This window comes from Natator depressus, chromosome 13 (assembly GCF_965152275.1).
Source record: "Natator depressus isolate rNatDep1 chromosome 13, rNatDep2.hap1, whole genome shotgun sequence".
NCBI classification, from domain to species: Eukaryota; Metazoa; Chordata; order Testudines; family Cheloniidae; genus Natator; species Natator depressus.
In genome coordinates, this window is record NC_134246.1 from 30,827,274 (window position 1) to 30,852,604 (window position 25,331).

The 25,331-nt window shown below is 50.8% G+C and overlaps 1 protein-coding gene across 1 annotated transcript in view; it reads right to left on the minus strand.

The window, feature by feature from the left end:
- Positions 1-210: 210 nt before the first annotated feature.
- The window catches only part of LOC141997873 (rho GTPase-activating protein 39-like), a 121,452-nt gene continuing 96,331 nt past the window's right edge, over positions 211-25,331 (minus strand). The window contains exons 5-10 of the mRNA XM_074970390.1: positions 24,755-24,844; positions 8,180-8,253; positions 6,365-6,564; positions 4,461-4,552; positions 3,143-3,312; positions 211-2,783 (exon numbers count right to left, since the gene is read on the minus strand). Of these exons, the coding sequence (XP_074826491.1) occupies positions 2,589-2,783; positions 3,143-3,312; positions 4,461-4,552; positions 6,365-6,564; positions 8,180-8,253; positions 24,755-24,844 (821 nt within the window). The 3' untranslated portion in view covers positions 211-2,588. The remainder of the gene's footprint in view (positions 2,784-3,142; positions 3,313-4,460; positions 4,553-6,364; positions 6,565-8,179; positions 8,254-24,754; positions 24,845-25,331) is intronic.

Here is a 25,331-nt window from a genome sequence, read left to right on the forward strand (position 1 = left end):
ACAGCTCCAGAATACAGACTGTTCCCAGCTTTCTTCTTGCAACAGGGATGGGGGAAAGATCCAGAGGTTTCCACACAACTGGCTGAGTTTGAGCAGCAGCCTGTGTCCATCTGCAAATGTTCACACCACAGCTCATCCACCACTGGAAAAGGAAGCTCCACACGGACGAATCAAGCTTAAAAAATGCACAGGAGGGATGAGGGTTTGCCACTGAATTTTTAATGACTCTTGGAACAGAGGAGAGGCTGCTTCATTGGGTTCATATTTACAAACTGATTGGCAAAAAAGAAAACAATATCCAGTGTAATTCCTTAGCCTATTTTACAGCCCTGGCAAAAAGGGTTGATATAGACAGCAGCAAATGTCTATCTGCTACACTGAAGGGCAAGGAAGAATTTGAATCATTGCCCACAATGTTGTTAGCTGCAGTTGAAAGCCCTGGGACAGGTGCATATCTACAACCCAATGAAAGGGGATCCTGAGCCAGGCATGAGCAAACATTCCAGCTGATTTGGGGTGAGGATGTGACACCCTGAGCAATGTTGAACAATTTCAATTTCCCAGTGACCCAGGGCTGGTACGTGAACAGCAGGGACCATTCAGGAAGGAAGCAGCTGCGTAAATTCAACACCCTCTTGTGGAAGCCAGAGGAGCTGACTTGCTTCCTAGCTCTGCAGTGGGGTGAGATTGGGAAGCAGCCCCTCCCTGAACCCTTTCTGGCACCCATGACAGACCGATCAGTTGTGACCTGAGGAGCAGGGACTTCCTAACCCAGTATACCAGCACCTCGCATCTGGTACAAGGAGGAGCACCTTGGCCCCTGGTTCTACAGGGCACAGGCCAAACTCTGGCTGAAGATCTTGCACCCCAGGGCTCCCTGAATCATCGACTTCATAAGCTACAAGTGTTCCGAGGTCCCTGTACGTGTCACACTGACTGTCTGAAACTTGTGCTCAGCCATGAGCAGAGAGTAGCCTTTAAATGCATCTGCCAGCTGGAACGTATCCCACTGCAGGTCTGGCTCACAAATGGTTTACAGTCAGGAGAAGGCTGGCTTGTGTTTGGCACCTACATGAGAAACACAACTGGGATGAGGGGAATCTGCAGGCACAAGCGTGAATATGGCTTTGGATACCACTGGCGGGTGTAGTGCTGTACAAACAACCACAAGGCTCAGAGATCTGGCCCATAACAGGCCTGCCGCTGGTAGAGAAAATGCTTAAAAAAGAACAGTCTCAGCACTGGACACCACGTAATTAGGAGTTACAGTCTGTGAAGGAATGTGTGACTGGCTGGAGGCCAAGGGGAAACCCACATGCTCCCATTAAGCAGCCTCAGAAAGACACCCCCTCCTCGCTGTGGCTCACCACACTCTCACTGGCCCAGAGCAAGCCCAGAGCATTTATGGCACTTACAAATACGGTCAGCCACAGCCTTTCGGAGACCACCCCAGCCAGCCTCTGAAACACACCAGCTGCTCTGGCTTGCTTTCCTGGTTTGATGACTTATGGCGCAAGCTGCCTTGGTGGTAACGGGGACGCAGTGGGCAGAATGCAGGGGTGACTCCTGGCTCAGGCACGCAGCGGACAGAGCATAGTGCTTGGTGTAGCAAGCCTGGAGCAAGCCCTCTCACTCCTCCGAGCACAACAGCACACGCTAACCTAGCGATTGCTTGTTACCAGTAAGTGTCCTCCCCACCCACTAGAGAATGCATCGGTCTTCCAGCCTGGAGGAGCGGTGCTTGGTGCAAATCCGCCACCTTTCTAGCTCTCTGACCCACAGGCCAGTGAGCTGCTGCATCATATACCAGCTCCAAAGACCTCCATGGCCATTCTGGGGGGACTGGCCAAACACAGAAGACCCCTGACATCATTCGCCTCACCTCAGGAGATGTAGAAGGGTTGGCCCTACGACCCCAGGGAGTCCCCCATGCTTGGGGAGTCTCTCCTGGCTGCTCAAGCAGGACTAAGTCAGCACGAAACAGCCCTAGGGGGCCAGGTGTCTGCAGACACTGCCAGGCAGATGGGAAGCAGACCGTGAGTTACCTGGGGTTGTTCCTGCAATGGAAACAGCCCTCATTGCCACCGTATGGCAAGGGCTGGAAGGAAACCGAAGGGACACAAGGGTCCCGCCTAGACCATGTCTCCTGGGCCCCAGTCACCCACCCTTTGCACTAAGGCACATCAATAAGGGTGTCAGACCCACACTCCTAACCAGTCCCCTGGCGGAAGCCTCTGCTCCAGTTTGCACCCCTGATTTGGAGCGGCTGGTGCAGCAGCTTCCCCATTCCCAATGACATAGGAGCCACTGGGTGACTCCGCGCTAAGCATGGCCCGATGGAGCCAGCACCACACTCCAGACTCCCTAGCGCTGGCCAGCCACTCCGCCGGCGAGCCCTGAGCCCTCCCACGCTCCCCCAGTTTACACTGATGCTGCTGCCGCAACAGGAAAGATGGTAGAAATCCTAGAGCTGGGAACCCGAGCCTGGAGCGGGCGTTCTGCACCCTCGTGCTATCTCTGGTGACGAGTCCTGGGGGGGCCAGCCCTTGTGCTCTCCTCCCCGCAGCCCCCCATGGGGGGCCAGCCCCTCACACCACCCCTCTGATGAAGCTAGTGTCCAAGTGCACAATGAGCATGCGCAGGAAGGACATCTCCTTGCGGGTGTTCTCGAAGATGACCCGGGGGTCATCGGACTGGCAGCGCAGGCAGTTGGGGGCCATCACCATGGCCAGGTTGTTCACATCCATCTTCGTCTTGCCCACATTAGACGGCTGAGCAAAGATCTGTGAGGCGAGAGGAGGAGATTCAACCAGAACAACGGGGCAAAGGGGGCTGGCGGGGGGGGAAGCAGCCAGGCCCAGGGAACCAGGCCTCGTTCCGGGGGGTCAGCTGGCGCATGAGGCTGCAGACGCTTCTCCAGAAAATCCTGCAGCACACATGTGGGGCCGGGGGATGGGGGAGCCTCACCGGGGTCAGAAGGCTTCCCAGGGCGATCCTTGGGAGGGACCAGCCCCGCTCCCTGTCAGACCGGGCTGGGAATTAACACATTCTGCTCATGGAATAAGAGGCAAGACGCCCAGGGCCAAAGCCCCCAGCTCGCGGCGGGGGAGAGGGTGGCGGTGGGGCAGGGAGGGGTGCCCACCTGCAGGAAGTGGATGAGGTAACACAGGACCAGCCTGCTGAGCTCTGGCAGAAGCTGCACCACTGCGACGGCGGCGGCGGGGTTCTCGTAGCTGCTGATGCACTCGCCGTAGAACTGCTGCGGGATGACGGGCTCCTCCAGCTCCCGGTACCACAGCTTCAGCAGGGAGGCTGGGAGGGAAGGCAGAACGGGGCATGAAAACAGGCCAACGCGCCTGCCCCAGCCAGGACATGAGTTACGCTCCGTCGCCTCCCGCAGTTTGACGGGACACACCAGCACACCCAGACAAAACGCCGGCCGCCCTGGGCCACGCTGACAGACCGCAAGGGCGCTGCGGGCACAATGGGATGGCTCGAGTGGGAATTTGCCCAGAGCTGCCGGTGGGAAAGTAACACGGGATCTCTGCTGCCCCAGTGTTCCCAACTCTGGATTTCACGGCCTCTCGCGATATTTTATGTTCTTCTTAAAGCCCCAGCTGCTGAGTCAGGAACTTGCAGCAGAGCAACTCTCGCTTCAAATGAGCCTGGCCTCCCGGCTGCAGAGAACAGCTCGGACGTGTCCCCAAGTATGGCCTAAGGGCTCAGCCAGCAGAAAGCCAAGAACCAGGCTCTGCACTGCTTACACGGAAGCCAGCCTCACGATTTGTGGGGTTGACGATATTGCTGACCACAAGCGAATTCTGATTTGATCTCTGAACGCCTGCCTCTCGGTACACAGCTGACACCAGCCGCAGAACCGCCCCCGTTGCTCTGCGGAGCAGACAGTGCCACCTACTGACTCACTTGAGCACGTCAACGCTCCCTGGCATCCTTCATCCAAAATTACATCATGTGGTCGCCTGTGATAGTCAGGACTGGAGCCAGGGACCCAGGAGTCCCTCCCTGCCCTGTGTTACAAGGACTCGCCAGGCGCAGCCCGGCCTAGCTGCTGCTCTCTGACAGGACCAGATCCTGCCTCTTCCCACCACCCAGCCATGTCTGCAGTACCGCAGTGCAGGGTCCTGCCTCTTCCCACCACCCAGCCGTGTCTGCAGTGCCCGAGTGCAGGGTCCTGCCTCTTCCCACCACCCAGCTGTGTCTGCAGTGCCTGAATGCAGGGTCCTGCCTCTTCCCACCACCCAGCCGTGTCTGCAGTGCCCGAGTGCAGGGTCCTGCCTCTTCCCACCACCCAGCTGTGTCTGCAGTGCCTGAATGCAGGGTCCTGCCTCTTCCCACCACCCAGCTGCATGTCTCCTGTGTTCTCACACTGCCTCGGAAGCACACTCTGCACATGTTATTCTGGACTAGCCCATAGCTACATGGCTATCCAGTTCTCATACCTGGTATATTGGGATCACTGAGGTTGTTGGGGATCCTCCACTGATCCACTTGCAGTTTCAATGCGTTGACTTCATCAATGTCGCCAGGTATTCTGAAAGCAAACCCAGAAATACAGCAACCGGACTTTGAGTCCAAATGGACTGCAGAGCAAGCCGCCTTGTTGGAGGAAGCTAGCAGCCATGAGTGTGAGACTGTCACTGGGAGGAGCCCTGCAGAGGTGAATTTGCAGGCTAGTAGCACTTGCAGAAACATTTACTCAGCAAGTCTGTACTGTTTCTTATCCAAACCAATTTCAAATGGCCCTTCAGAAATCCCCCTGCCAGTCTCTCTCAGTCGCAGCTGCTGGTTTCCTGATGCCATGCTTCTAGCAGTAGGTCAGTCTGATGGTACAGAGTAGGTCTGGGGGATGCAGTAATCTGAAAGCTGCTTTAGGCCAGGTCAGTATTTTAATGGGGTAATTGACATGTGGGACTCTACATGAGTTCTTAACCACACATTTACAGAAGTTAGCTTACAACCTCATTTAAATCTCTCCTTTCTCTCATGTTCACATGGGAGCTGAATTGGCAAAGTCCTACTCACCATCAAGACAGAAGCTTCCTATGTGCTGAAGTAGTCAGCATGAGTTCAGTGACTCGGAATCACATGTAACAGGGAGTATTTTACATGGCCCTGCAATCTGCCTTTGTGCAGAGGCTATTTAGGGAGATCCAATGGTTTGGTAATTACCAGTAATTGCTTTCAAATTGTTCCTTACCCGCCGTACCTGAGGGAGAAGTGATGATTAGGGGCACTGTGCTAAGGTCACTGCCAGATGCTTAGTTAAACGATACTAGAGTGCTGAACATGGAAGCTACAGCTACCCCAGTGACTGGCCAGCAAAATCCCTTCTGGGGTTCAGGGTGCAAGGCCTCCTTGCAGGTCCCTGCTGTTACGTGCAGATAGTAATATGGAAACAGGAATACAAGCACCCAGCAGCTCCGCCCCTTCCCTCCCAGGGATGTGCAAGTTCATCCATAGGGTGAGGCTGGCACCAACTTCAGTCTGACTACAGGATCTAGCTAATTTAGGCTTTTCTGCGGAGCCCTTTCCTGTGGATTACACTGGCCAGTGGGACACAAGAATTATGGTGTTTTGCCAAACTTCCACCCCAGTTTTGTGCCAGAGAAATTTGTGGTTAGTACTGCGCTCCCTCTGCCAGGATTTTGTGTGGCTCAGGGCAGTGACACACAACATCTCTAGACTCAGCTGGACAGAACACTCCTTGCAGAGCCAGCACGATACCACCCCCCAAGCCTCACTAACGCTGCTGGCGCAGAATGATCTTTACCAGCATGTCTGCCTGGCCATCCCAGGGCTCGGCCTCACTCCCAGAGCTGTCCAACCACAATCACTTGACCAACTGAAAGCGCAACACTGTGCCAGGCGCTCTTGAGATTCACCCACCATCCCAAGCAGCTCAAATCATTCATAGAGTGCCTGCAGAAGAAAACATCTCCTGTGACGCATACTAAGGGACTAATGCTCCTTTGAGGGACTGCTGGTGGCACGTGCCTGAAACACATCCCCGTGAGTGGGGCTGATTCTGCTGGAATAGCAGGGTTCTGCTGACTCACTGGTGCAGGCGCTCGTTACCCCAGCTGCAGAGAAGAGATGTCGGAGGAAGCCCCAGGCAGAGAGCCTGGGTTGGGACAGCTGGGGCAAGGGAACCATGATGGTGTGGCAGCCAGAGGCTTAGACCGGGGTCTGTAGTACTGGAGAGGTGACTTTCTGCTGATTGTGTGAGTGCAGTTTTGGGTGGAGCAGGGACAGCTCCTGCTTGTACCCCCACTTCTGACTGGTCTGAAATGTGGACAGAGCCAGAGTTCTACTTAGTGAAATAGCCACCATTCCTAAAGCTCACCTGAATATTCCTTCAGTCTGTTCTCCCCCAAGGGCCAGGACTTGCTGAGACAGCTGAATCTGTACCCAAGGCAGCTTGTTCCCCGGATACATGTCCCGCTGCCGTAACATGATTTCCTCCAGAGAGCTCCCAAACAGCGATGGTGTCACAATGGCATTTCTGGCGTGTGTTATCTCCTCCATCATTGGTTTACGGAGGCCCTAAGGGCACAGAAAGTATTTGTTAACTCGTGCTATAATGTCGTATCTCTGGGAGATCAGCCACATGCAGGCAGAGGCAGCAAGCAGCCCTGGGGCGTGGAGGCCATGGCTCACATGGAAGATGACCAGATGGCCGCAGGGCCACGTGCTTACAGGAAGTCCTGCAACAGAATCCCCGTTATGCAAAGGGCATGTGCAAGGATCAGGAGCTCGAACGCGTTAGGCCCCAGGAGAGCGGGGAGACTGCTGGCTGTGGGTCGGAGAGATTTGGGGACGGCTCTAGTATCACTTTCTGGTTCTGTTTCCATGTTCTGATCTTTTCCATTTGGGAAATACTCCTGCGCCCCGCCAGGATCCACAGTGTTGGGGCAGCAGCAGGGATGAGCTCGGTTCTGGGGATGGGCTGTGAACAGACGCTGCTGCAGGGCCAGCAGGGGGCACACATTCATTGGATCAGCTATTTCATTCAAATACCTCTTGGCAATGGAACAAGGGAAAGCCAACATTCCAAATGCAGAGGCGAATTCCAGGCTCTCTCCATTTCCAGGGGATCTTTGTGTGTCCATCTTTCGACATGTAGAAGCCTGATTTGCAGAGGCACTGAGCACCTCCAAAAATCAGGCTCCAGCTGGACACCCAAAACCCGTGGCTTCTGGAGAATGTTGATGAAGAAACTAACTTAATTTCACATTAGAGAGACAAGGTGGGTGAGGTAATATCTTGTACTGACCCAACTTCTATTAATTTCACATGGCAAAGGGGAAAATCAAACCGCCTCTAGCCTGCGCTGGTGCTGAAATGACCGGCGGCACCATGCAGTCTGCAGAACAGCTGCAGCCCAGCAGAGCTCAGCTCTGCCAACAAGGTTGAGGAGAGGTAAAAGGAAACCTCCCTCTGACTGCCTGGAGTGCCACGGGCAGAGCTCCGGCTGGAGCTGTGCGGAACACGTACCGGTACATTTCCTGTCCTGCCAGGGGGCTGGGCCCCTGCTACCACCCGACGGATGTGTCAGTGCCTCCTCCCTCTCCACAGAGCCCTCACTGCGCAGAGGCCCCCGGGGAAATGTGACAAAATCCAGCCTCTCTGGGATCCAATTCCTCGGGACAGGTGCTGCTGGAGGGGAGGCTGCATGACAAGCATGGTGCTCCACGAGGGCAGGGGGAGAAGTGGGCTGTTCCTGGACCTCCCCCTTCTAGGAATGTTTAAAATGAGACCCACACCTGCTTGCAGGGAAATGCAGCTGCCAGCCCCACATGAGCTACCCCTTCCCCCCCATTGGGATGGGCAGTGCCTCTCCTTCCAGGGAAAGCTGAGCACTGTGTTTGCCACATGGGCCAGGAATATTCCCCTATAGGACCTGCCTGCTGGGCCCCATGAGCACCCTGCATGCTCCCTGCCCAGGCAGGGTACTATCAGGGGAACAGAGTCTGGGAGTCAGGCCTCACCCACTGTGTGGCTGTGAATCCCCTCACCCCCTGCAGCCCGGTTCCCACCTCTAACACAGGACAGCACCCCGGGGGCCGAGGGCCTGAAGGAACCCATTAGTGTCTGGGGTGCTGGAGAAGGCAACGTAAGACATTAGAGCAAAGCCTCCAGGGCACAGTAGGTGCCTCACCTTCTTGCCTCCAGTAACCGCCACCTTCTGCAGCTTCCGGTAACAGAACCTGGCGTACGTGCTGATGGGCAAACCTAGGGGAGAGAGAGACATGCCGGTCAGTCCCATGGCGCTGCCAGACCCCCAGAGGAAAAATGTGGTCACCATGAATACTGGGGGTTCTCTTGACAGGGCCCCTGGGCTCTGTCCCTCCCAGAGAGCTGGGCTCTGCACCCTGGGAAGGACAGGAAACATCTGAGTCTATGGGCTCTGAAAATGAACCTGTACGATTTGGGCAAGGTTTGCACTTGCAAAAATCCCCAACACCTCCCCCTTCTTCCCCTGAGATACAGTCTGAAGGGGCACCGTTCCCTTACTGGACCCCAAAATTAACGAGTCCTCCCTCAAGTGCTGTAGGTGCGTTGCAAGAGCTCTCTGCATTTCTTTTAACAGCTGCTTCTAACTGGAATAATCTGCGGAGCAGTCTAGTGCCCCTGCCCTGGGTTCAGCCCAGTGCCCTGCACCCTCCTGGCCCTGCGAGCATCATGGCTGTCCTAGCCTGCTGGCAGTGCCATTAGAAGCCCAGTCCCTGGGGCTCGTGGTGCTTGGTGTTCTGGCTCAAAGCACACGGATCTGAACCTTGCATCCCACCGGTGAGGGCTCCCAATGCTCCAAGCATGAATTGCCACACTGCTGCTTTGATCATCTAACACACTATGTGCACCCAGGAGAGCGCAAGTGTCTGGCTCCACATTCCCTTCCGCAGGCAGCAGCCGAGCTGTGTCTGGCGCGCTCTGACCGTACGTGCACCCTGTCAAAGGAACTTCTGCACACAGAGCTAATTCTCAGAGTGAGATGTAGGGTAAGTGCCCTGTGCGTGTATCACTGGAGGGCACATGGAGATGGCAGCACGCTGCCTGGAGCAGCAACTGGCCAATGCAGAGGCTGGGCAGAGGGCCCTGCCCAAAGGAGGAGAACACAACTTCCCTTTGCCTGAGCCCTCAATTAAGAACAAGCATCATCTACATGCAGAGGGAGAGATCCCTTCCCTTGCCCCTGGTTCTTGCCTTCACGTCTCTTTTCACCAGGATAAAGAGCTGGGAACCCAGCTGAATCAGCACATGCACTAACAACTCTGGTTTCGCTCAGCCCTGGGAGCTGGCTCCGAGGCCTGAGCCATGGAGCAGAGGGTTGGTTTACAGAAGGGGGTGTGGGCTAGAAATATATTTATACTGTCAACCGAAAAAAAGGAGCTATTATGTAACTGGCTTCTCCTAACTCGTCTGCCTAACAAAGAATCACCCAGGGCATTTGGGGAAGACAATATTGTTTATTGATTAATTTAATCCAGGTAAATTACATGACACAAACATCAAAAGGATTTTTCCTGTGTGAATCCTTATAGCTGCATAAATACTGGAAGGAATAAAACCACCCTGAGTATTCATTTGTTGTTTTAATGTGCTTCATGCCCCATTGATCTTTATTTTCTGCAAATATTCCAATAAACAAGCTTTGCTGGCACAAAGACTCTCCAAATGTGAATTCTAAACTCAAACATTCACAGAAAGAGAATTGCCAAACTAGCAAACAACAATGCAAACTGCAAATTGTGGATTTTACATGTGAAGATGCAATTTGAAGTTCAAATTTTTATTGGTTAGCTCCATAGTTCATCCAGTCAGGTACAGAAACAATGCCTGACTCTTATGTAACCCAAGCATGAACTTCAAATTTCAAGTATGCACAAAGAACCAAGAATTATTCACTGGAGAAATGAGTGAATAATTTCAAACAGCAAATAAACGTGGAAATGTTCGCCCTTTGCTCACGATCACCTCCCAAGCAGCGAGGTGAAATTCACAGAATGTCTCACTGGGTAGGCAGGGTCCCCTGAGCTCTAGTAACTAGTGAAGCAGTGATTACAGTGCACTGAGCCAAGGATCAAGGAGCAGACCCACATGGGACAGACCAAGATGGCTCGTCTCCTGGTTGTACGGAATGTGCCTCAAGGCGCCATAAGTGAAGAACTGTCAGTTCCAAAACTTAGTGTAATTTAGCAGCATCTGCGGGCTTGTCTACACTTATAAGGCTGCAGTGGCCAGCTGTGCCACTGTAGCACTTCAGCGAAGACGCTGTCTACGCCGACAGGAGGGCTTCTCCCATCGGTGCAGGCACTCCACTTCCCCAAGAGGTGGTAACTCCATTGACAGGAGAAGCCCTCCCGTTGACCTACCTCTGCCTATACCAGGAGTTAGGACGGTGTAAGATCACTCGGGGTGTGGATTTTCCATTCCCCTAAGCAACTTAGTTATACTGACATAAGGTGTAGTGTAGATCAAGCCTTAGACATGAAGGCCATAACTTCAAAGTGCTGTCTACACAGCTATTGTTAGGGCAGCAGTGCAGCCCAAGTCTGTCGACCCAGGCTCGGGGACCCGCTGCCACTGGCTGCATAGACACACCCTGATTCGGCACCTCTGGTACGCGAATTGACTCAGAACTCTAATACCTTAGCTGGAGCCTGGCCTCCCTGGAGTACCGAAGCTGATGAATCTGCAAAGACCCTAAACTCCCCAAGCTAGAATGCATGCATGTAATTTTATTGTGATGGGGCAAGGTGGTGGATCCCTGTCCATCCAGCATTCACCCCAGCATGGACAGCAATCACCATCTGACTGGGGAGAGGTGGCGCTGTCATGCACTCAGGGTACATGCTGATGTTCCCAACCCCTAGCTAAGGTTCTAGGGTCCATGTAGCATAATGCACAACTCCAGAAGGAGAGAGAAAAGACCAGTGAATTCAAGGGGGAGCAGCTTCCTTCTCTCCTCTCTTAGCCAAACGCTAGAGAAAAGCATCCCCATGTATGAGAGATGCGAGGGTGCAGAGTGCAGCTCTCTATCTGTTGCACATCAGACTTGCATAGGCTCTATGAAATATAGTAGAACTCCAGAGCTATGAACACCTTGGGACTGGAGGTTTTTTGTAACTCTGAACAAAACGTTATGGTTGTTCTTTCAAAAGTTTACAATTGAACATTGACATAACACAGCTTTGAAACTTTACTGTGTGGAAGAAAATGCTGCTTCTAACCATCTTAATTTAAACGAAACAAGTACAGAAACCGTGTCCTTTCCTTGTCAAATCTTTTTTTTAAAACTTCCCTTTATTTTTTTAGTAGTTTACATTTAAAGCAGTACTCTACTGTATTCTTTTTTTGTCTCTGCTGCTGCCTGATTACGTACTTCGGTTCCAAATGAGGTCTGTGGTGGCCTGGTCAGTTCGTAACTCTGAGGTTCTCCTGTAAGGAAATATTGTCACAGCAGAGCTCGGCTCCTTAGGTGCTTTAACAAGAAACCGAGGCCCCCCTAGCAAACGGCTGTTTGATTTGCCCTGCGATAAGCTAGCATGGACTGTAAAGAGGCTGCATAGCGCAGCCAGTTTGCACACAGCTAATCTGCAGCACAACACAAAGAGAGAGAGAGAGAGAGATCTGCATTGACCGAACACTGATTACTGATCCAAAACTATTGGCCTTTTGTTTCATTTCAAGCCAGACCCTAATTGTTTACTTTAAAGGTGTGTTCAGATCTGCCCATTTGATTCTCTGCCATGTCCAAAGCTTGCTTCAGAGCTCCAAACACTTGGAGTTTTTAAAATCAAACGCTCTGTATTACAGAACAGCTTTCACTCATCATATCATTTAGGTGACCCCATCACAATTTCCGAGCTCTGTGAACCTGTGCCTCTTAGAGCGACTGAAACCTCTCTGGCTGCGAATTAAATAGAGGGCAGCCTTGCCAAAAATATAATAAATAGACAGACACTTCACAGAGGCCAAGAGAAACGTGCAATCACTCTCTCCCGCATGCCCGCACAGACATGTTCATCCAGCAGCCAATCTAAATTCTCAAGCACAAGGCTGAAAGAAAAATGTCCTCCTGGCTGGTTTGAATACAGCAGCTGGAAATGAAACACTATAAGCACACAGACTGGGAAATACAATGAGAAATGGAGTCCCAGCCCATTCTCTTGCCTTCTTCCTCAAGCCACACGGGAGGAGGTCACTGTCTCAGAACTTCCATCCGCAAGGAAATTTTGAAGCAAAAAACTAATCCAATGCAAAAGCTCTGTTAATGCAGTGTTAGATTTGAGCATTTAAGAGCTGAGTCCCCCCGTGATGCTAAGTGAGCCATATTGCACCTATGTTGTTACAATGTCTCTACCTCACATGTGGTGGCATCCAGTATATAAAATAGGAGACGGTAGATTGTGACTTGGCTCATAAGACAAGAACAAGGGGACATTCAATGAAATGAAAAGGTGGCAAATTCAAAACTGCCTATAAGAAATACCTTTCCTCCCAATCTGTAATTTGACGGTGGAACTCACTGCCACAGGATGTCTTTGAGGCTAAGAAATTAGCAAGAGTCAAAGAAGGAAGGGACATTTACATAGATAATAAGAATGTCCAAGGTTAATGGATACTGCTAACAAAATTTCTGGAGGAGAGATTAAGCTTCTTGCTTCAGGACTTAATCCAATTTCTAATTTTTAGGCTGAGGCCTCCATGAGGTCCCTGGGGATAAGGAAGAGCCTTGCATGATAAATCAAGCCAGGGTTTGATCTGTTCTACTCCTTTGATTGTCAGAACTTTGAGGCTGGAGTTCTGAGATGTGTGGATCAAAGCTCCCCTTTCCCCCAGGGCTAACAATCTGGGGTAGTCAGATTCAGGGAGAAGTAAAAACAGGAAGCAAACCCTAGGCAGTTGTATCCTCGAGGGTGGACTCAGGACAGGGGGCCAAGCAGGCTTGCCTTGGTAGTCTATATGAGAAAAGGGAAGCCTGGCTGTCAATCTCCTCTTGGCAAGGCATGTTGGGAAAGGGAAGGAGTCTAGGGCCTATAAAATGTCTCAGGTAGTTGGAAAGGAGAGATATGTTGAATTGACAGTGCTGTGGGAGGTGAGATCTGTGGTGAATGCATACATAGGCCTGGAGGTGCTTACCTATTTGCATATGCGTTTTTGGCTTCCGTTGTCATTACACTGAGAAACTCTTGGGGCTTTGATCACTGTACAGCTTGGGCAGCTGGTCACTCTGTTACTCTAGATCAGAGGTGGGCAAACCACGGCCTGCGGGCCACATCCGGCCTGCAGGACCGTCCTGCCCGGCCCTTGAGCTCCTGGCCCAGGAGGCTGTCCCTGCTCCCCCGCAGCCACGCCGCCGCACGGCGCAATGCTCTGGACAGCGTGGCTGCAGAGCCCGGCCTGGCCTGGTGCTCTGTGCTGCACAGCTGCCTGTCCTGGTGCAGCCGCGCTGCCAGCCACCAGTGCTCCAGGCAGTGCAGTAAGGGGGCAAGGGGGGATTGGATAGAGGGCAGGGGAGTTTGGGGGGTGGTCAGGGCGGCCTGAGGGTGGGGAATGGGGGTTGAATGGGGGCAGGGGTCCTGGGGGGGCAGTCAGGAAGGCGAGGAGGGGTTGGATGGGGTGGCAGGGGGCGATCAGGGGACAGGGAGCAGGGAGAGTGGATGGGGCAGGGGTCTTTGGGGGGCCAGTCAGGAAGAGGGGGGGTTGAATGGGGTGATCGGGGGCAGTTAGGGGTCCGGGGGCAGTCAGGGAGAAGGGGTGGTTGGATGAGGCAGGGTTCCGGGGGGGGCAGTTACAAAGGGGGGGGGGTTGGATGGGTGCGGCGGGGGGCAGTTAGGGGCGGGAGGTCCGGGGGTGGTCAGAGGACCGAGAGCAGGCGGGGCGGTGGATGGGGAGGGGTCCTCGGGGGGCCATCAGGGAACGGGGGGGTTGGATGGGGCAGGAGTCCCAGGGGGGCCATCAGGGGGCGAGAAGTGGGGAGGTTGGATAAGGGCCGGGGGCCAGGCCAAGCCTGGCTGTTTTGGGAGGCACAGCATCCCCTAACCGGCCCTCCATACAATTTCAGAAACCCGATGCAGCCCTCAGGCCAAAAAGTTTGCCCACCCCTGCTCTAGATTGTACGAATGATTTAACAAACACTTTCTTTTTGAGACTATACCTCTCTGGGTCTTTCCCTCTTTACCCTAGCCTTTCCTGACCCCCTGCCATGGATATTGACCACACACATAGGGTAAGTTTGTGGCTTCTAAGCTTTGTCAGTACACAACTAGTGCCTCAAGAAGTGTTACAAACCCAGCACAGCATCTCAACAACAGAACCACAAACATGCTTCACACCTTATCTGCCATCTGATTCCCTTAAAACTTGCCAATCTCAGCCCCTTCGGTAAGTGGGGTGAGATTGGAGAGCAAATACTCTGAATTTCTTATAAACCCAAGAAAGCAAGTCCCTGCTTCGCATAAACACTCTTAACTATGGAGCTATGAGCAGCAGCTCTGTATATGTGGCTCTTAATTGTTCTACACAACAGTACACAACTAGAATACATGAGACAATAATTCACATACCCGTTTTTAAAATAACACTAAAGAACGCCCAGTCTGCTGGGGAAGAAAAAATCCTTCCCACATAAAACAGATAAGAAATGTGTGCAAGTCTGTGTTGCTGCTGGGCCTTTTGGCTATTGGGTATCCAGATGAGGATGAACTTGATGACCTGGCGAGTTTTCACCCTGAATGATTTGCTAAAACTTTTTAAAAAAACTGCTATTCCAGAATAGGCTGTAATTACCAGTGGGCCGTAATTACCAGTGGGATTTAAGCCACCCCTCCTCCACCGCGATCTTGAGGATCGGAACAGCAAACTTGTGACAGTGACATCACCACCGCTATAAACAAAAGGGTCTAAACTCGGGGATTCCAATGGAATGTAGTTTCCAGACTCTGTGTCGTCATTCATGCTGTCAGCAAAACAAGGAATTCGGAGCATGTAGGAGCTTAGGGAGACGGCAAGCCTTTTGTTACTGAAATACGTTGACTGGACTGGTGTAGGAACACAGACAAACTTACGAGAGAAGATGTCCATTGAAAAGCACTGCAACCCGACCCCTTTTACCCTTGTCAGTGGTTCTCTTTGGTTTTTCAAATCAGCCTGTCCTTGCCACAGACAGCTCCAGACCCTGGGCAAACACACAAGCAAAACCAAAATGGAGATACCCTGCTTTCAGAGAGCCCCCAGGCCCCTGTGTCATCTTGCTGCCAACCATGCAGTATCCACTGCTCCCTCCGATTCAGAGAAGTCTAGCAGGGCCATGCAGAAAACAACCGAATGGGAAGCAGACTTCACTGGGTGAGCTGGGGAAGAGACTCTAATGGAAAGCAACAAGTGGATCTGATGGTGAGACTCTGATGCTAGCTTCAAAATACTGGAAAGCAAAAAACTGTACGAAAGCCTGGCTTATTCAGTGCAGTCAGTATGTAAACGGAGTAAGTCTGTTGCTGCTGGATCTGAAAGCATGACAAATCAAATCACAGACAGCTTAAGGTGAACTGGGCTTCCTGATAACACTGAGATGGGACTGAATAGCCTCCCTCGAGAATTAGAACCACAAAACTTTTAAGGGCTGATCTTCAAGATAAACGTTCTTCCACTGCATGAGCACATTGCAAGCCTGTATGAAATCCAGGTAAATCCACCCCTAAGCACCACACTAGCCGTAGCTATGTTAGAAACAGAATAGTGCTAGTGGCCCTGGCAGGGAGAGAAAAGCCCTGTTTTCCTATTTCCCTCATGACAACCCAACAACACAAGCCAAAAGAAGGCAACGCCCCCTCCCATTAAAGAAGCTGCCCTTTTACACCCAGCTAACATCCAGAGGAGAGAAGGAACAGATCTTCCCAAACAGACGTGGAACGAAAAAAGAAAAGGAGTACTTGTGGCACCTTAGAGACTAACCAGTTTATTTGAGCATGAGCTTTCGTGAGCTACAGCTCACTTCATCGGATGCATAGCATATTGTGGAACGAAAACTCGACAACAAAAATGCAGTGAGTGCTGTGGACTTAGAACCATGCCCTGGAGAACGTGTGTGCGAACATGGCAGTCGGATGGTGCTCAGGCGTTTCTCTGTACGATCTGGGACTAGATTTTAAGGATGTCAGTTTGCAACCTAGCACTGTTAGAATGCCTTTTGTGTGAGAGACTTAACAACGGCTTTTTCTTTCCAAAGAAGGGCCTGCCTATACATTGATAGAAAGCACTAGTGTAAAAAGAGACTTGCACTCGTGCAAAAATCCCAGCACAGACAAGGCCTGATATCTCTGGTTGTGTTTCCAGTTACACCACTCTTTGGTGGTGTACTTCAATGTGTCTCATTTGTAACTAATGACAAAATCAATAGCAGAGATGCAATGCTAATTATGTTTCTCTAACAAAGCCAAGCAACTCTCCTCTCTTGGAATTTTACAAAAAGTTGAAGTTACTCCTTTCCCAAACTGATTTCTCATGTGCTTCGTTTCCATTTAAAGAAGAAAGGGAAAATATCAAGTGCCTCTAGCATGCCCCTGCCTATCTGCAAAGCACTCCTGACCCCTTGTAAAAGCATGTACCTGCCCTCTAGAATCCCTTGCTGGCTACATTTGACTCTGCAGCCCCCTGTCTCAATTTCCCTTCTCTCAGTGCCCCTTACGAATCCCATACAGTCCAAAGGTATAAGAAGAAATTCCCCTGCTGGGATTCTACTTTATTAAGTCGAGATAAACTTGAAATAAAGTCCCCTGGCCAGTCTCTGCCCTCAGTTCAGCGGATTGTACAGATCGCCTTCTGGGGCCTGTGTTTCTGGGCTCCCAGCTACTTCCTTCAGCTCTCATAATTCTGTCCCTTAGCTCCCTGGGCGGAGAGAGGTCCATGGGTAGCAGTCCTTCTGCTGCTGCTGTCTTACCCTCTATAAGGCCCAGGTGGGCAGCAGGGAATCAGATATATGCTCACACTCCCTCTTAAAGGGGCCAGTCCCATGGTGACATCCCTACTCCAAAGCCACATTCCTGAGTGTACACAAAGGTACCCATTGAAGGGGCAGTCTCACTGCAATTTATACCCAGGGAAGGGCCTAAGTGTTGCCAACTTTGAAAATGTCCGTGTGAATCTCTCAATATTTATATCCTCCACTCTCTAGAATCATGTGAGCATAAGGAACTCTCCACTTGCATTCAAACACCACCAACACTTCCAGATCTCATCACTGGGGAAAAAAGCTGGAAACAGGGCAGATAAAAATCAACGAGTTTTTGACAAAAAAAACAAACCTATTTTTTATTGAAATCAGATTTGTTTTGATTTTGTTGTTCAAATTATAATAATTTGTTCTTTTAAAAAATAAACCTGTTTAAAATGAAATCTGAATTTAATACAAAATGTGTTAAGGCCTAAACTTATTATAATCTCTTAGAACAATGTAATAAATAATATATGCTAAATCCATGGCCTCTAATCAAAAATTGTGAGTTAAAGGCTACTTTTCTAAATAAATAAAGACTCAAGGGAAAAACATCGAACTTTGGAGGTCAAGGTTTATAAATATGGCACAATAGGTCACGTGCTGTACTAAGGGGGACCCGGGGCTGTGCTACGTCATCTCAGGTGGTGGGACTCAGCCTCTGACTCCAGGAGGCACCATCATGTACCTCATCAGGATCATCCATGGAGCCCACCTGAGGGGTCTCACGCTCCTATTTTACAGCTTCTCCCTCCCTGAGCTCTGATTGGCTCAGTTCTCCGATTATGAATATTTCTGACTCCACCCACCACGGAAACTTACTCTCCAGCTCATGGAAAAACACTGATCTACCCAGTAATTGCGAGCCCTTGCTTCTGGATGGTTCTGGGCACTTGAAGTAAGTGAACTTACCCTGTTCTCCTTGCAGGTGTACACAGACAGAGAGACAAACACACAGAAACCCATTCATTTCTCAACGGCCGCCTCCTCTGCCCCATACCATATAAAATACGCTGTGCAAGAGGCATGTGGGTTACTTGAGCAGATAAAGTCTTGGATTGTTGTTAGTTCTCTTGTTTTGCTGGGGGTTTGGGTGGGGCGGGGGAGCTGAGTAACAAGGTAGAAGGAGCAGAAGGAGCAACCAGAAAGGAGCAACACTGGTGTCAAAGCAGGAGACTGTGGGAAGAAGGGACGATGTTTTTCAGAGTGCCACCTCTGGTACTGATTAGAAAGAATATTTTCTTCATTTGGACTAATTCAAAGTTGAGAAATTGCCTGGGAGTTGAAAAAGCAGGAAAATTGGTCTCTCTCGTCCAGTCTGTGAATAAAAACGAAGAGGGAGGGGATGAGATCTACTAGTTTTCAAAGTTTGAAGAACAGCCTAGGAAACTTAGGAGACTGTTGTCTCATTTTCAAGAGACTTAGATAAGTAAGAACTTAAGCTCTCATCACTTTCACTTAGGCCATGTCTCCACTACAAATTTGGGCCAACACAAGTTGCAGCAGATCTACAGGTGAGTAGATCGCTTGTGTGCGTACATACTTGGCTCCTTGCGTGTGGTCACCAGGAGTGCTTGTATCGATGCACAGTGTGGTGCACCATGGGTACGTATCCCAGCGTGCAGCTCATCACCATCCAAAGCGCTCTCTTGGGAAGATCTGCCAATGCATGGCAGGGCAGGAAAAAGTCGTGCAGGGGTGACTTGGAGAAAGGGGTCAAGTTCCCAGCATGCAGCTGTCTTCATCGCATGTCATCCATATCCCATAATTTTCATGCCTTCTTTAAAGATCCCACAAACCCACATAGAATCATAGAATATCAGGGTTGGAAGGGACCTCAGGAGATCATCTAGTCCAACCTCCTGCTCAAAGCAGGACCAACATGACCTTCCTTGCTGTCCGCCATCTCTGATAGCAGCATGGAACCTGCACTGCATCCGACGAAGTGAGCTGTAGCTCACGAAAGCTTATGCTCAAATAAATTTGTTAGTCTCTAAGGTGCCACAAGTCCTCCTTTTCTTTTCACTACTGTCGTGAGCATTGAAAGCACAAGACGTGCATGCACAAGCCTCCAATATTTGCAGAACTGTAAGAAGAATCGAATCAGGGAGGGAACGTGCCCATTCCTTGTTGTGGAACATAATGAAAACCAACTCAGGATTGTTGGTGGTGTTCACAGAGCAGCTGCAGATGGTGGGGTGCCACTTCTTGGCTCAAGAAATGAGCACTGACTGCTGGGATTGCATTGTAATGCAGGTTTGGGATGACAAGCAATGGCTGCAGAACTTTCAGATGTGAAAGGCCACATTTCTTGATCCATGTTCTGAACTCGCTCTCACCTTCCGCCACATGGACACCAGAAGGAGAGCTGCACTGACAGTGAAGAAGCAAGGGGCAATTGCACTGTGGAAACTTGCAATGTTGGATTGCTACCAGTCAGTAGGAAATCATTTTGGAGTTGGAAAATTCACTGTGGGGGCCATTGTCATGCAAGTGTACAGGGTCGTTAATCATCTCCTGCTACACAGGACTCTGACTCTCAGCAGCGTGCAGTACATAGTGGATGGATCTGCAGCAATGGGGTTCTTGAACTGTCATGGAGTGACAGATGGCAAACACATCCCTATTTTGGCACCAGAGTATATCAACAGAGAGGACTATTTTTCTATGGTTATACAAACACCAGTGACGCTTCACTGACATCAAAGTTCGCTGGTCCGGGAAGGTGCATAACACTTTCATCTTTAAGAACACAGAACTGTTCAGTAATCTACAAGCATGGACTCTCTTTTCCGACTGGTGGATTACCACTGGTGACATTGGTTAGTCTCTAAGGTGCCACTAGTACTCCTTTTTTTTTTTTTTTTGAAATGCCAGTAGTGATCCTGGGGGACCCAGCCTACACACTCCTATTCCCACAGCCTATTCTACTCCTAGCTAATGATGCCTGCCACCTCAACAGCACCAACGAAAGATTCAGCTACCAGCTCAGCAAGTGCAGCAGGGCAGCTGAATATTCTGTTGGTAGATAGAAGGGTTGCTGGCGTTGTTTACTCACAAGATTGGATTTTTGAAAAAAACATCCCAATGGTTACATCTGCCTGCTGTATCCTTCATAGTATCTGTTCGGCAAAGGGCGGAGATGGAGCAGCTGTCTGCTGAGTTGGAACAGCCAGACACAAGGGCTATTAGAAAAGCTCAGTGTGGAGCTATACGACTGAAGGTGCTCTTGAAAGAGCACTTGAACGGTGAGTCACAGTAACATGTTGTGGTGTACTGTGTTCTACTTGGCCCTGCTGTTTTGGGGCCTGTTAGGAACTGGGTGGTGCTTGGTGAACATCTATGAATATAAAACTGTCAGTGCACCTATTAACGTTGTGGTGCTTGCTGTACATTTATAACACTGTGTTTGTCACTGATCCTAGACGTTGAGTCAGAATGTACAATAACAAGTAATGGTTGCTTTCAGGATCACCAGGCACTCCGGAGTGGATGTTGTGAACTAATAAATGTGAATTATTTTCCAAAAAATAGAATTTTATTGAGTAACTCTGTGGCCCAGCACTGGATTCATTGTTGGCTTCCCTGGCCTTCTCGTATGCCTGCTGCAGTTCCTTGGTTTTCACGCGGCACTGCTGTCGGTCTCTGTCGTATCCCTTCTCCTGCGTCCCCCGAGCAATCTGCCTGTAGATGTCCACATTTCTACAGCTGCTCCATAGCTGTGCCTGCACAGTCTCTTCTCCCCACAGGCCCAAGAGATCCCATATCTCCTGTCTGCTGCGGGCCAGTGCATGCGTGGAACATATCAGAGGCATGGGCAGCTGCACACAACAGTGAAGAGCAGCTAGGTGTGCTCATCAAGGTGGGAAATCAGGAAAAGGCATTTCAAATACTTGTGGGGTTTTCAGGGAGTGGGGAGGGTTCCAGCCTGTGTGACCCTGGGCAGTGGAGTTCACAATGTAACCAGAGCGGTCAGTGTCAGGCATTGTGGGAGGCTGCTGGAGGACTGTTAGGGTTGACATAGGTAGCGCAGTGTCTACGCTTGCACTGCGTTGACTACAGTGCATCGACCATGGCTCAATGCCATTCAGGGAGGTTGTGTTACTGAGTCATTGTAATGGGGTGCTAACATCGGTGGGAGACAAATTCAGGTACAGACACATGCACAGCTAGGTCTCCCTCACTTTGTAGTGTACACCAGGCCTTACTTGAAACTATTCCTAGGTTGACCTGAAATAATCAGTTTAATTCACTGACTACAACTGTAATAAATCATTTGTTGTAATTGTGAAACAGCATCCTAATGAAGCTGGACACAAATCATGAGCCAAAAGTGAATTATCCAGTAAATAAGCAATATATCAGTCACCATTTTTTAACACACTAAAATTTATAATTAATAAAAATCTGAAAATATTAAACTATATAATTGCTTAAATAAATGTATGTAGTTATACTGTACCCTCCTAGGAAGCAAAAAATTGTACAAAATCTAGTGTAAAGGCTCTATTTAGCTGTAAAACAACACGTTTAATGGTCATATCAGCTAATGAGAATGCACCTTTCTTTAGAAAATAACTGAAGTACAAATGAAAAAGTTGGTTAAAACACATTTCAGAGTGGTAGCTGTGTTAGTCTGTATGAGCAAAAACAAGGACGAATCCTTGTGGCACCTTAGAGACTAACAAATGTATTTGGGTATAAGCTTTCATGGGCTAAATCCCACTTCATCAGATCTGATGAAGTGGGTTTTAGCCCACGAAAGCTTATGCCCCAAAACATTTGTTAGTCTCTAAGGTGCCACAAAGACTCCTCGTTGTTTTTTTTTGGTTAAAACAGATGATTTCAATTGAGGCTTTCCACTTGGGGATTTAAATCAATCCAGCCTGGCAGAAAAACATGACTCCTCAAGGCACCCACACAAAAAGGCCAAGAAAAAGAACTCCAGTCTCCTACTTTTCAAACCTCATGCTATTTTGGTCCCTGACCTGTGGTTTCTGAATAGCTGGGGTTAGCAACGCTGGTGTTTTGCCTTGGGATGCAGTGAGCAGCAGGGAGGGAATGGCTGGTTTGTAACTCATGCAGTCACTTATCTTCCAACACTCCTGGGTTTTTTTACCCATGATCTTGGCCAGCTGAGGCCAGAGGACACACCCAGTGGGAGAGTAATTCATTCCCATCATGGGATTATTGTGCAGGTAGCAGGCAGGCAGCTGTAGTGAGCCCAGAGTGGCCGGCAAAGGATGGGTTGTAACCAGACAAACAAAGTTTTGGAAGCAGACTGGTTTCTTGGAAATGGCCAGGGGACGCTCCAGGGGGGAACCCCAATCTCCTCAACTGCCACAAGACAGGGAAACATAGGAGAAGCCTGAACAAATGTATGGGGGAAACACCGCATAGCCCCACACCCCCTCTGGACAGTGTGTGCAGAAGACCCCCCCGAAAGGCCCAAGGCCACTGGAAGAGAGCTGCAGATAATGGGGACACGGGGTATCCATGAGCTTTAGCTGCTCAGTGGAACTCTGAGGCTTTGACAACTTCTGGAACGCCCCAGGCTGCTCCCTCCCACCCCCCAACACACACATTGCCCCAGGGAACGGTGTGGGAAGGCTGGCAGCTGTGGGGGCATGAGGGAGGGGACCTACACTATATTTACTGTAAGCTCTGGAATGGGGAGGGGCAGGAGGCAGGGCTCAGAGCAGCATGGGCCTCTGCCCTGGGCACTTAGAGCAGAGTCAGCCCCAGCATGATACTAGCTAGTCTGCAATTGGCAGGCCAGTCTGACCAGCTGAGATTAAGCAGAAACTGCACAATCCTTCTCACTTGAAAGATCCCTGGACCCAAATGCATTTGCAGAGTGCCTGAAAAATCCCTCTCCTCCATACAATGCAGCTCGCAACCAACCAGAGGATGGAAAACAAGCAACTATTAGCCAAGCGTGACTGTAAATCAAAGCTGAACCAAGCTGATTAGCATGATGCACATAAACAGTTCACCTCCGAGTGACATGCAATGGAGGCCGCCGTTTATGGAATATTTCTGGGCTGCACAGTTTGGGTTTCACCAATGCTGCTCCCAAGTCCAGAACTGTACAAGGACCTCCACAGCACAGTAGTGTCTTGGCCCTTCTCTACTCCTTCCTGGCAGTAGGCACAGACATTTCCCAGGGGTTCCGGTTCACCAGCTCTCAATGCTTTCCTCATTGTCCTCATCTAGTTGGTCCCAGTCTCCATTCCTCTGGCTTCTCAGCCCAGTCCCAGTCTCCTTCACACTCTGCACTTCAGCTGCTGGACCCAGTTTCCCACTCACCACCGCACCCCAAGGCTCCTTGTCCCAGTCTACTCCCCTGCAGGTTCAGCGCTTATCCCCTCTGCATTCGAAACAAGCAGCTGCCTTCTCCATGCTGCCTGAGCCCAGCAAAGGGTCACAGGCTCCCTGCTCTCAGTTCCAGTGACGGGACCCACCCCTTACACAGCCGGCAGATGCCCAGAGCTGCCATTGCGGTGAAAGTCCTGTACAGCCCTGGGCCCAGAGATGATGGAATCTTTCAGGAATGTCACTATTAAAATCTAAGACGTCCCTATTGATCGTGCACGAATTGAGATTTTTTTCAAGGGCTTATAACTTAGCTAAATGTGGGCGAATTTTCACAAGGATGGCAAAAGACACATTCCTGGCACAAAGGCCAATCCCCTGGCAACTTTCAAGTCCCTACTCCAAAGCATGGCAGTGCTAGAGCAGGGGTGGGCAAACCTTTTGGCCTGAGGGCCACATTGGGGTTGCGAAACGGTATGGAGGGGCAGGTAGGGAAGGCTGTACCCCCCAAACAGCCTGGCCCCTGCCCCCATCCGCCCCCTCCCACTTCCCGCTCCCTGACTGCCCCCCCTCAGAACCCCTGACCTATCCAACTCCCCCTGCTCGTTGTCCCCTGACCACCCCCTCCCGGGACCCCCCGCCCCTAACTGCCCCCCCCCGGACCCCACCCCCTATCTAACTCTCCCTGCTCCCTGTCCCCCACCCCCTATCCAACACCCCCCCCACTCTCTGTCTCCTGACCACCCCCTCCCCAAACCTCCGCCCCATCCAACCGCTCCCTGTCCCCTGACTGACCCCCGGGTCCCCCTGCCCCTTATCCAACCATCCTCTCCCTCCGCCGCCTTACCAGGCCACTCAGAGAGGCAGGACAGGCTTATTGGGAAGCCTGGGAAGTGGGCGGGCGCAAGCTGCGCTGCCCACATGGCAGCGTAACTGCAGGGGACGGGGGACAGCGGGGTAGGGAGTGAAGCGAACCTCCCCGGACGGGAGCTCAGGGGCCGGGCAGGATGGTCCCGCGGGACGCATGTGGCCCGCGGGCCATAGTTTGCCCACCTCTGTGCTAGAGCTATCCAAAGAGAAGGTCCCTAGACTCTTTCTTAGAAATGAGAAAATCTCTTTGGATGAAATTTTCCAAAAAATTCAGCCTGAGGCAGACACCAGGCATGTAAAATTTCAGACCGAAAGGTTAACGTTTGGTAAAGTTATAAGTAACTGAAAACAGAGTCTTACAATGAGAATTGTTAGGCAACCTTAATAGGTGGGGCTAGTCTGAACACATTCATATTCCTAGACTGAACAACACCATGTTACAGGTTCTATTACCAAATAGCTCCCACAGCAACTAATCTGCTGTGTCTGAGGTTTAACTGCAGAGGCTGACAGACCATGCATGTGTAGTCTTCATATTCTGCCTCTCTTTACCTTCTTCCTCGGTGTTTTGCTTCCTCTTTTTCCTGGATTTGGAGTTCTTCTTGTTTTTCAGATCCAGAAGTTCCTTAATGCGCTGGGCAACTGAAAATCCAAAGCACGGTTAAGTGAGTGACCTCAAAGCAGACCGAACGCACCCCGCCTCCTTCACCTTACAGCATGCAGGCAGTGACCCAGCATGGACAGCTAAGGACAGCAAGACGCCAAAACTGCCCACAGTCATCAGCGACAGCAACCTGCTCTGGGGCTGCACGAGGGGGCAGGCTGGCCTCATCTGGTCAGGGAACGGATGCTAGGAGAGCTGGAGGCCATGGCTGGGGAGATGGGGAAGAGGAGAATAAACTCTATTTAAAGTGCAAGAGCCTCTAAGAACCTTGTGTCCATGACTCTGGTATCAACCAATTCCAGAGGGGCTTGGGCTAGGGCTCAGAGAGACCATCACTGGGATCCACTGAACAGTAAGGATACCAGAGGGAGGCTCCAGAATGTCAAATCTCCTTCTGCAAGCTTGTCTTGCTTACAGATCAGCTGTCCTCTCCTCCGCCAAACACTGCCCCAACAGCGCTTAGTA